General features: G+C 45.1%; 1 protein-coding gene across 1 annotated transcript; it reads left to right on the top strand.

Moving 5' to 3' along the window:
- Positions 1-1,660: 1,660 nt before the first annotated feature.
- BDKRB1 (bradykinin receptor B1) lies at positions 1,661-10,361 on the top strand. The gene is made up of 3 exons (XM_003275358.3): positions 1,661-1,738; positions 8,246-8,364; positions 9,271-10,361. Exon 3 carries the CDS (start codon positions 9,281-9,283, stop codon positions 10,340-10,342), a length of 1,062 nt encoding a protein of 353 aa, XP_003275406.2. The 5' UTR covers positions 1,661-1,738; positions 8,246-8,364; positions 9,271-9,280; the 3' UTR covers positions 10,343-10,361.
- Positions 10,362-10,996: the final 635 nt, after the last annotated feature.

The raw sequence follows: 10,996 nt of genomic DNA, 5'->3' as shown, positions 1-10,996 counted from the left end.
GCCTTCCCACTTCTTAGTCCCCTGCTGTCTTCTGCCACACTATAGGGACCTGCTTTTCTTTCACAGATTTGGGGTCCCCTCCACCTGCCCTCAGCCCCACTCCCTTGGCCCCAGAGACAGTAGGAGACGCTCTGCTCCCCTGAGCCTGGGCCTGTCTCACATTTCCCATGGAGATGAGCAACAAGGGGAAACATGGTTCTTCTTAAAAAACTTTCCATTCCACCCCCCACCACCTTGGCAAGGCGGCCAGATGCATCTCTGAAGTCCAGCTCACTCAGGCCAGCTCTCTTCACAGCCTGTCTTCCAGCGAGAGGCAAAGCAGAGATCAGACCTGCATGTGCTCTTCGTGGCAGAGCTGGCCTTATACGCGCTCCTGGGTGAATAAAAAGGGAGACATCTCTTAAGAACAAATGCTTCTCAGAAACAGTATAGTCTAAACTCATATTGAAGGGAGAATAAGCCAGCCATGGGCTGGAGAGACCCCCGCCTACATTGCTAAGTAATAGGAAAGGCTAAGATTTGGAGCCTTCCTGTGGTTCAGATCTATCCCCAGAATGATGGAAGATGCTTGCCTGTTGACAATTTTTTTTTTTTTTTATTAAAAATCCCACCCAGGAGGTCTCTCCTGATAGGAAGGGACCATCCTCTAAGGCAAATTCCAGGTTCTTCCCTGAAATATACATCCGCTACTGAGCCTCAGAATGCTATTTGTTCCGCCTACTTCCACAATTTTAAGTTATTCAGCAACAGGAGAAGACAGCAGGAAAACTTGAAGTGCAGTTGGCTCCCACTGAGATGTCACTAGCAGAAAAAGGGAACACAAGGAAAACGCAAGATTCTAAAGACAGAGGTGACACCTTCTGCTCCAAACATTTGGAAGGTCACCTTTCCAGAAGTCAGACTCGAAGTCCTGAATTCTGGCATGAATGAGTTCTCCTGCATGTAGGGGGTGGCCTGGAAAGATCTTAATTTTTAAGATGGCAGGTAAGGGGCCTTCAGTTGGAGAATCTTGCCACCTGATTCTCAAAGAAAGCCAAAAGTATCTTACTGTCTGAAACATGAGGTCTTGAGTGGTTCAACTTGACCCATGCAGACATAATTTCAGAGCCGCCAAGGAGGATTAGGAAAAAGTGTATCTGGTCTTACTCAACTCTGAACATTGCATGAGTCAAACGTTTTCCTAGCTCTCTGTTTGTGTAATGAGTCTACTCTGATGGATTCTTGGCGATGTATGTTTCATGACCAAAATTCAAAAGAGGCCATTCGAAGTAGCTCCCACAAAAGCTGCTGCAGAGCCCCAGACATTTAGAAGCCAATAGTGAAGGGGCCAAAAGCCATCCCTCAATGTTCACTGACACTTTGCGAGCCTTGGAGCAAGTTGGCGATGTCAAAACGTGTTTTTAGGGCATGTTTGCCAACATATGTGTCTTGGGCAGGATTGCAGGCCTCTGCAGATGGTACCAAAGTAAAGGGGGAGATGGTAGCTGAATAATCTCTCCTCATCCCTAAAGTGCAAAGTGAAATGAGAGTGCATTTTTCCTTCCAAATCCACTTGGAGTGAATCCCGAAAGACTCACTTTTGCGGCAATCCCCACAATGACATCACCGGAGCGGAGGTTATATAATTTAAAGCGACCACATTTCCACAGCGCTTCCCAGAAGAGAAAACTCCTCCAAAAGCAGCTCTCACTATCAGAAAACCCAACTAAAGTTGTGAACGCCTTCATTTTCTGCCTGAGTAAGTAAATGACCACCTTTTTTTTCTTTTATGAGAGTACAATATGAGAGGAAATCTGTGTCTCTTAGAAAAACAAAAAACTTCCTTTTACAACTACCTATTGGCAAAATTTTCCATTTCTGTGAGGGTACTTTTTAAAAATAATTCTAAATCAATTTAAGAGACTTTTATTTCATGCCTAGTTTGGGTCTTAATTGCTTTTCCAGAACAGGAGGAGGAGGGAAAGATTTTAGAACTGGTGGGAAGGTTCCAGTAGCTCGTTATATCAAAGTCAAGTGAAACATATCAGGGCTGAATGCAGCCACCAGAGCTCGCATGGACTCTGACCAGTTACAACCTGCAAATTCTGAATCATAAAAATTAAATTAGTCTCTCTGGGATGGCTTACAAGATTTCATAAGACCAATAACTGGTTGGGTTATTCGCGGCTTCATAGTAGCATCTTATTATGTGACCATGCTGATGGTCTTTAACATCTGTGGCTGAATTTCCAATGCCTTTATCATCACCATGCTGTTGAAATTGGAGTTAATTTGAAGAATTAACTAATTTGTTGAAGAAAGTCACACTCTCTCATAGCCAAGGTTAAAATGTGCAGAATTCAGAAAATACCACACAGGAATTACAGAACTGCCATTTCTCGTAGACTTGCCCAGTGCCCCTTCTGAGTTCTTCAAATAGGGTAACATATTACTAACAATATCCAGAGATATTGTTTATTGAGCACCTACTATGTTCCAGGCAAATATCAGAGCTAAAGCTAAAAACTGGCAAAGGAAGATTTCTCCTCTGTGGCCAACTTTATAAACACAGACAGCAGCAAGTGAGGACAATCCCTTTAAAAATAAGCCCCATGTGGGCAGACACATGCTGTGGCTGCAGTGTCCCCAGCCACCTCCTGGTCCTGGGGATGGGGGCAGTGTCCACTGACCTAATCAGATTCGAGCTAAATTCCCTGCATAGCTGGTCGTCTCTGGCTTCCTGGGCAGGGTGCAGCCTCACCCCCTGTGCTGGTTTTCTAAGACTGCTGTAATTAATTATCACAAAGTTAGTGGCTTAAAACGATGCAAGTTATTATCTTACAGTTCTGGAGATCAGAAGTTCAAACTCAGTCTCGCTGAGCTAAAGTCAAGATATTGGCTTGGCTTTGTTCTCCATCCCCATGATTCGATTATCTCCCACCAAGTCCCTCACACAACACAAGAGAATTATGGGAGCTACAACTCAAGATGAGATTTGGGTGGGGACACAGCCAAACCATGTCTGTGCTCAACACCCTCCTGTCTCTTCTCAAACTCTCAATGCCCCAGCCCCTCCATCACAGGTCAGGACCTCGCCTCCTTTCTCCCTGAGAAATCCCAACCAATCGCAGGGGAATTCCACAGATTCCCACCTGTCAGCCTCTGTCACCACAGACCTCAGCTTCCTGGCCATCATCAGAGATAGCTAGGAGAGGGATGGTCAGGCCATGTGTTGTGCACACTGCTAGGGCACCCCAATAGTCAAAAATTATTTCCCCAAAAAATTAGTATTTATAGGTAGAAAGAGAGAGAGGAAAGAAGGAAGGAAGGAAGGAAGGAAAGAAGGAAGGAAGGAAGGGAAGGAAAGAAGGAAGGAAGGGAAGGAAAGAAGAAGGAAGGAAGGAAGGGAAGGAAAGAAGGAAGGAAGGAAGGGAAGGAAAGAAGGAAGGAAAGAAGGGAGGAAGGGAAGCAGGGAGGGAGGGAGGATGGGAGGGAGGGAGGATGGGAGGAAGGAGAGAGGGAGGGAAGCAGGATAGGAGGGAGGGAGGATGGGAGGGAGGAAGAGAGGGATGGAGGAAGGAAGGAAGGAAGGAGGGAAGGAGGGTAGGGAGGGAAGGAGAGAAGGAGGGAATGAAGGGAAGGAAGGAAGGAAGGAAGGAAGGAAGGAAGGAAGGAAGGAAGGAAGGAAGGAGTCCAACCAAATAGTTATATTATATTGATGGTGTTATAAAGTACTTCTAGGTAAAAACTATTTTCAAAAAAAGTCTTTAAATATATATAAGTACACCTATGAATATTAAAGCAAAATAAAACATGTTTATGTTAATTAACTGAACATTTAAAAACAAGATAAGCAAAATAATTGTTCTTGTGTAGATTCACATGCTACAGTTTCCTGTACCTGACTGATACCATGTCATTGGCATTTTTCACAAGAATGTATTTTCTTCAATGGGGTCTTGTTATTTTTAATTTTCCATATAATTGCCTGAAATCTTTTTTCCACAAATTTTACAATTAACAAATTTTAATTAGTACCTTCAATTGACTCTTCTCTTGAACCATAATATATTGAGAAAATCTTCCCTGTGCAGGTTCTGAGTGATAAGCTCTCAGCAAATTCTGCCAGGCAGAGGCTGTTCTCAAGTCCAATTCTTTGCGTATGGAATTGCATAAATATTTTAGCCCAGATATTTTCACAGGTGCTGTCTTTGTGCCTTAGTTTGGAGTGCAGTGGTGCGATCTTGGCTCGCCACAAGCTCCCCTTCCCAGGTTCAAGCGATTCTCCTGCCTCAGCCTCCCATGTAGCTGGGATTACAGGTGCCTGCCACCATGCCCGGCTAATTTTTGTGTTTTTAGTAGAGACGAAGTTTCACCATGTTGGCCAGGTTGGTCTTGAACTCCTGACCTCAGGTGATCCATCCACCTCAGCCTCCCGAAGTGCTGGGATTACAGGCATGAGCCACCGTACCCACCCCACACGTATTTTTTTTTTTTTTTACCAGATTAAACCTTTCAAATAAGTTGTACCTACTTATAAGTTTTGAATGCTTTGTCAGATTCAGATATTGCAAATCATTGGCTTTCTCAATTTCATCTCATTTCCATGCAGAACATGAATTTATCCAATTAAAAAGATTCTTCCCACAAACTGAAATATTCCAGAGCTCATTTTAGAATTTCAAAATTAACTCTTGTACAGCATTTGATTTTGATCATTTTCTGATACATTTTATAATTTTTCTGCATACCAGCTTTGTTTTCAATACTTATAATTCACTAAAAGCTTTGAAATCTGATGTTTTCGTGCTCTATTCATTGAATAACTTGACTAAATATAACTGATTTGGAACAAAATTCAACAAAAATTTAGAGATCTGTTTTAATACACTGTTTAATAATATTTTAGGATACTGAGTCTAATGTCCTCTAAAATTGATTGATAATGGGAAAATAAAAGAGAAAACACATGTGAAAGTCCAGTTTTTAGAAAAAATTCATGAACAACTTTATCACAACAAGTTTGTAGTTCAGTAAATCTGTGCATATGTTTTAACATTTTGTAAATTTTGTCACATACATCTATTTCAATTTATAGAATATTGACATTTATTTATATGCAATAACAAATTGTGTGTGCACCATCACCTGTTCCAATCACATTTCTGTTTCATTAGTGTCTTAATTTAGTAGGAATATAATTGTTACCATGATGCTGGACTCCACCACAATTTGTGTTTTATCCTCACAAAAATGCAATGACTTTATTTCCAATGTGGAAAATTTAAGCAACTTAAATAGCATTCACAAAAAGTCAGTTGTTTCACTTTGCCAGAATGAATGTCCCAAAGCCCTGCTTTGCTTCCATGAGCTGAATGAAAGAATGAATTGTGATTGGAATTAACAGGTTTTTCTGTCTGAAGAGTCTGAGGATACTGGTGTTGAGTTGGCACCATTTTGCTTTCTGTGACATTCTTCTTATGGCGCCAACGCACAGTCAGCCATCACTTCCACTGTTGCACGTGCACAAGAAAAGCTGGAATTAAATGTGAGCTGAGTTAACTTAAAGAACAGTCATTTGATCTAAGGGAAAAGTCATGCCTCTCAGAATGATCTTATATTGGCATCTTTTGCAGCGACATGGATGAGAACCATGTCTTAGGGTGCAATTTTTTTTTTTTTTTTGAGACAGAGTCTCGCTCTGTCACCCAGGCTGGAGTGCACTGGTGTGATCTCAGCTCACTGCAACCTCTGCCTCCTAGGTTCAAGCAGTTCTCTGCCTCAGCCTCCCAAGTAGCTGGAATTATAGGCACCTGCCATCACACCCAGTTAGTTTTTGTATTTTTAGTACATAAAGGATTTCACTGTCTTGGCCAGGCTGGTCTTGAACTCTTGACCTCATGATCCACCTGCCTCGGCCTCCCAAAGTGCTGGGATTACAGGCTTGAGCCACCACACCCAGCCTGGTGCAATGTTCTTAAAATTACTAATTTCTAAAGTAGCAGCTCTGTGTCTTAGGTTTTCTTATCAGTGAAATTGCTACAGACCCCATAGTGATGCAAATGTCAACAAACGTTCTATGCAAGCTATCTGCTCATCAACAACTTCCTTGAGCAACAGAAGTGCAGTACTTAAATTTCCATTAAATACTTGTTTTTTAGCTCATCACTCCAAAAGGATTTATTGCAAATTCTTTAAGTATTGCCAAATGATAAAATAAACGTAGTTTTGGATTTATGCCCTGCAAAAAATGACCAAACTATTGTAACAAGAGCCTCCAGCCTCCTCCATATTATGCTCTGGGTGGGGACTGCTCGGCTTCCATGTGCCATGGACATTTCACAACCACCAAATCATAATTTCCCATGTCTCCTGTTGATCTGTCAAACAGCAGCTGTGCAACTTCTGCTCTTTTATCTACTCTCTCCCTTGGTGACTTCATCCAGCCTTGTGGCTTTAAATGCCATTCCTGTAGTTACAACTCCCAGTTATGTCTCATCATCCCAGATCTTGTCCCTGAATACCACACTTGTCTATCTAATTGCCTGCCGGATGTCCCCATGTGGTGTCCAATTTATATCTCAACCTCAACAATTCCAAAGTTGAACTCCTGTTCTTCCCCACCCTCCACAAAAAAAAACTGCTTCATCTTCATTCTGTCACCTTCATTTCAGCTGATGACAACTTCATACTTCCCGGTGTTCAGTCCAAAAACCTTGGCATTGTCCGATTTCTCCTTTCTCCCACCCAGATCCAACTGAAAATCATGGTGTTACTACCTGCAAAACACCTCTAGAGTTTGATCACTTGATCACTTCTCACCACCTGCACTGCTACTCTCCCCAGCTGTCACCCGCCAGCATGTTTATTTAGTGTGTGTATTGTTTATCAACTCCTTCCTCCTACTAGGCTTATACGCACACTGAGAGCAGGGATTTTTGCCTGCTGTATTCACTGCTTTGTCCTAAATACCTAGAACAGTGCCTGGCACGTAGTACATTCTCAGTAAATACTTGTTTAGCAAATAAATGACTGGAGGAACCAGTGAATTATACCCCGGTGTGAATAACTCCATGTGAGTGACATGACAGAATGTCACAGCTAGAAGGGCCTCTTGAGGACATCATGTCTTCCTTAGATGAGGAAAGTCAGGCTCAGAGACATGAACTGACTCTTCCGAGGTTCCACAGCCAAATATGCTCTTCCAAGGTTAATTCCGTGCTACACAATAGCTTTTGTTGGTATCTGTGAGGCTTTGCAGGGTTGAAGGAATCTCAGGTGTCACCCAGTAATAACAATCATGATGGTGCCAACTAACGTTTGCCATGTGCTTACGATAAGTCAGGAACCCTGCTAAGCACTGGGTGTATATTAACCTATCCAACCTGGGGAAGAATGTTTAGGCTCTGAAGATCATCTGGAGCCCCATAAATCCCACAGTGTAGGCAGCTGCTCACTCTGTGGATAGTATTCTGTGGATCCCTGAGCGGGCTGTGGCCAGTTTTGCTGGCAGGAGGCCACAAAGCCATGAGCACAGGATGGGATCTACCCCTCGTGGGACCACAGAGGGCTGGGAGACACAGTCTTCCCTATGGAAAGAGACAGAGCTTTCTATCCCTCTCCCAGTGAAACTCAGCATGGGAGCATGGGAGGCAGGTCAGCTGCGTGGCTATGAACATGAGCTATGGGTGCGTGCAGACCAAGGTTCATAGTGTACACTGTACCCACCAGCTGTAGCTCCTCCAGCAAGCGTGGGAGGCCAGTCAGCTGCATGAGTGTGAGCATGGCCTCTGGGGTTCATGCAGATCAAGGTTCCTAGCGCAGCACTGTAACCACCACCTAGGTCTTCTCCGACAAGGTGTTTAACTTCTCTGAGCCTCGCTTTGTCATTCACCAAGTGGGGACAGGTGCAGCAGAAGAGAGCAGACAGAAGCACAGGATCTCGATCAGGCTCTTGAATCAGACTGCCTGGGTTTGAATCCAGGCCCTACTGACGAGCTGTGTGACCTCAGACAGGCGACTCCGGGTCTCAGCACTCAATTTTCTAATTGGCCAACTGGAGATGACAATGGCCCCTACCTCAAATGGCTGCCAGGAAGATTAAATGAGAAAATACTTAAATGTGAAACACTTAGAATGGCGCCTGAAACACAGAGACCATTAATACCATCTAACAGATGTTAGTTGTTATCCTTATTTATTACTCATGCTTTTCTTTCTAACTTTTCTCTCTCTCTCTTTTTTTTTTTTGTTGTTGTTGAGACAGGGTCTCAGTCTGTTGGCCCAGACTGAAGTGCAGTGGCACAATCATAGCTCGCTGAAGCCTCGACCTTCCAGGCTCAAACGATCCTCCCACCTCAGCCTCTCAAGTTGCTGGGACCACAGGTATGCACCACCATGCCCAGCTAATTTTTGTACTTTTTGTAAAGACAGGATTTCACCATGTTGCCCAGGCTGGCCTTGAACTCCTGGGTTCATCTGATCCATCTGCCTTGGCCTCCCAAAGTACTGAGATTACAGGTGTGAGCCACCACACCCGGCCAATACTCATGTTTTCCAAGCCCGTAAGAGGAACCTCCTAGCACTGTCCCCACCCCAGCCACCACACTGGTCCCAGCCCCAACAGGTCAGCTTCCTTTGCTGTTCCCGGGCTTCCCTCAGTTCTGTCTCAAGCCATGACCTCTGCCTCCATGTCTGCAGCCCCATGAGGCTGGGGGCTGCTCTGTCCTGCATATCTCCAGTGCCTGGCAAGGGGCTGGCAAGAGGTAGATGCTCATTAAATGCCTGTTAAAACCCTAATAGTAATAATAATAATAATGGTACAGTTGTTACTAAGACTAATCACTACCTTCCAAAGTCTTTCCTCTATGTGAGGCACGGAGCTAAGCACCCTGTAGATCCTAACAACAGCCCTCCCATGATCCCACAAGAGAGACACGATTCTCTCCAATGTTTAAAAAGGAAAGTAAAAGTCAGTGGTTCTAAGTAGCTCACACTGAGTGACTGTACCAGGATTTGGACTCAGGCACCATCCCTTAAACCAGAGGTCAGCAGACCTTTCCTCTGCAGGAACAGATGGTAAATATCTTCAGCTTTGCAAGCCAGACAGTCTCCGTTACAAGCACTCGACTCACCCTTGTAGCATGAACACAGCTGTAGATAATACGTCCGTGAATGGGTGTGGCTCTGTGCCAATAAAACTTTATTGTCCAAAAACAGGTGACAGGTCAGTTTGGCTCATAGGCTATAGTCTGCCACTTCCTGTTTTATTCTACCTTCTGTTCATTTCAGGTCACTGTGCATGGCATCATCCTGGCCTCCGCTAGAGCTCCAATCCTCCAACCAGAGCCAGGTCTTCCCTCAAAATGCTACGGCCTGTGACAATGCTCCAGAAGCCTGGGACCTGCTACACAGAGTACTGCCCACATTTATCATCTCCATCTGTTTCTTCGGCCTCCTAGGGAACCTTTTTGTCCTGTTGGTCTTCCTCCTGCCCCGGCGGCGACTGAACGTGGCAGAAATCTACCTGGCCAACCTGGCGGCCTCTGATCTGGTGTTTGTCTTGGGCTTGCCCTTCTGGGCAGAGAATATCTGGAACCAGTTTAACTGGCCTTTCGGAGACCTCCTCTGCAGTGTCATCAACGGGGTCATCAAGGCCAATTTGTTCATCAGCATCTTCCTGGTGGTGGCCATCAGCCAGGATCGCTACCGCGTGCTGGTGCACCCTATGGCCAGCCGGAGGCAGCAGCGGCGGAGGCAGGCCCGGGTTACCTGCGTGCTCATCTGGGTTGTGGGGGGCCTCTTGAGCATCCCCACATTCCTGCTGCGATCCATCCAAGCCGTCCCAGATCTGAACATCACCGCCTGCATCCTGCTCCTCCCCCATGAGGCCTGGAACTTTGCAAGGATTGTGGAGTTAAATATTCTGGGTTTCCTCCTACCACTGGCTGCAATCATCTTCTTCAACTACCACATCCTGGCCTCCCTGCGAGGGCGGGAGGAGGTCAGCAGGACAAGGTGCGGGGGCCGCAAGGATAGCAAGACTACAGCGCTGATCTTCACACTCGTGGTTGCCTTCCTTGTCTGCTGGGCCCCTTACCACTTCTTTGCCTTCCTGGAATTCTTATTCCAGGTGCAAGCAGTCCGAGGCTGCTTTTGGGAGGACTTCATTGACCTGGGCCTGCAATTGGCTAACTTCTTTGCCTTCACTAACAGCTCCCTGAATCCAGTAATTTATGTCTTTGTGGGTCGGCTCTTTAGGACCAAGGTCTGGGAACTTTATAAACAATGCACCCCTAAAAGTCTTGCTCCAATATCTTCATCCCATAGGAAAGAAATCTTCCAACTTTTCTGGCGGAATTAAAACAGCATTGAACCAAGAAGCTTGGCTTTCTTATCAATTCTTTGTGACATAATAAATGCTGTTGTTATAGGCTAAATAATTACTCCCGTAGATTGGGGAGTACCTAATCCCTGGACTTTATGGATGTTACCAAATTAAGGGTCTTGAGATGGGGAGATGATCCTGAATTATCCAGGTGGGCCCTATATAATCACAAGGGTCCTTATAGGAGGGAGGCAGAAGGCTCAGAGTCAGGAGATGTGACTATGGAAGCAGAAGCCAGAGGAATTCAGGGCGGCTGCTACGAGCCAAGGATTGCAGGCACCCTCTAGAGGCTGTAAAGGGCAAAGAAATGGCTTCTCCCCTGGAGCCTCCAGAAGGAATGGGTCCTGCCAACTCCCTGTCTTCAGCCCAGGGAAACAGATTTAGGATTTCTGGCCTCCAGAACTGTTAGAGAATACGTTTGTGCTTTGTTGTTTTGTTTTGTTTTGTTTTGTTTTGCTTTGCTTTTTTGAGATGGGGTCTCGCTCTGTTGCCCAGGCTGGAGTGCACCGGCACAATCACATCTCATGGCAGCCTCAATTTCACAGACTTAAGGGATCCTCCCACCTCAGCCTCCTGTAGCTGAGACTACAGGTGTGCACCGCCATGCCTGGCTAACTTTTTTATTTTTTG

This window comes from Nomascus leucogenys, chromosome 22a (assembly GCF_006542625.1).
Source record: "Nomascus leucogenys isolate Asia chromosome 22a, Asia_NLE_v1, whole genome shotgun sequence".
Classification (NCBI taxonomy): domain Eukaryota; kingdom Metazoa; phylum Chordata; class Mammalia; order Primates; family Hylobatidae; genus Nomascus; species Nomascus leucogenys.
The sequence above is the reverse complement of the archived record's forward strand: the minus strand, read 5'-3'. Positions and strand labels throughout refer to the sequence as shown.

Excerpts from the sequence above, each read along its gene's own strand:
- BDKRB1 (XM_003275358.3), top strand. The coding sequence starts at position 9,281 with ATGGCATCATCCTGGCCTCCGCTAGAGCTCCAATCCTCCAACCAGAGC.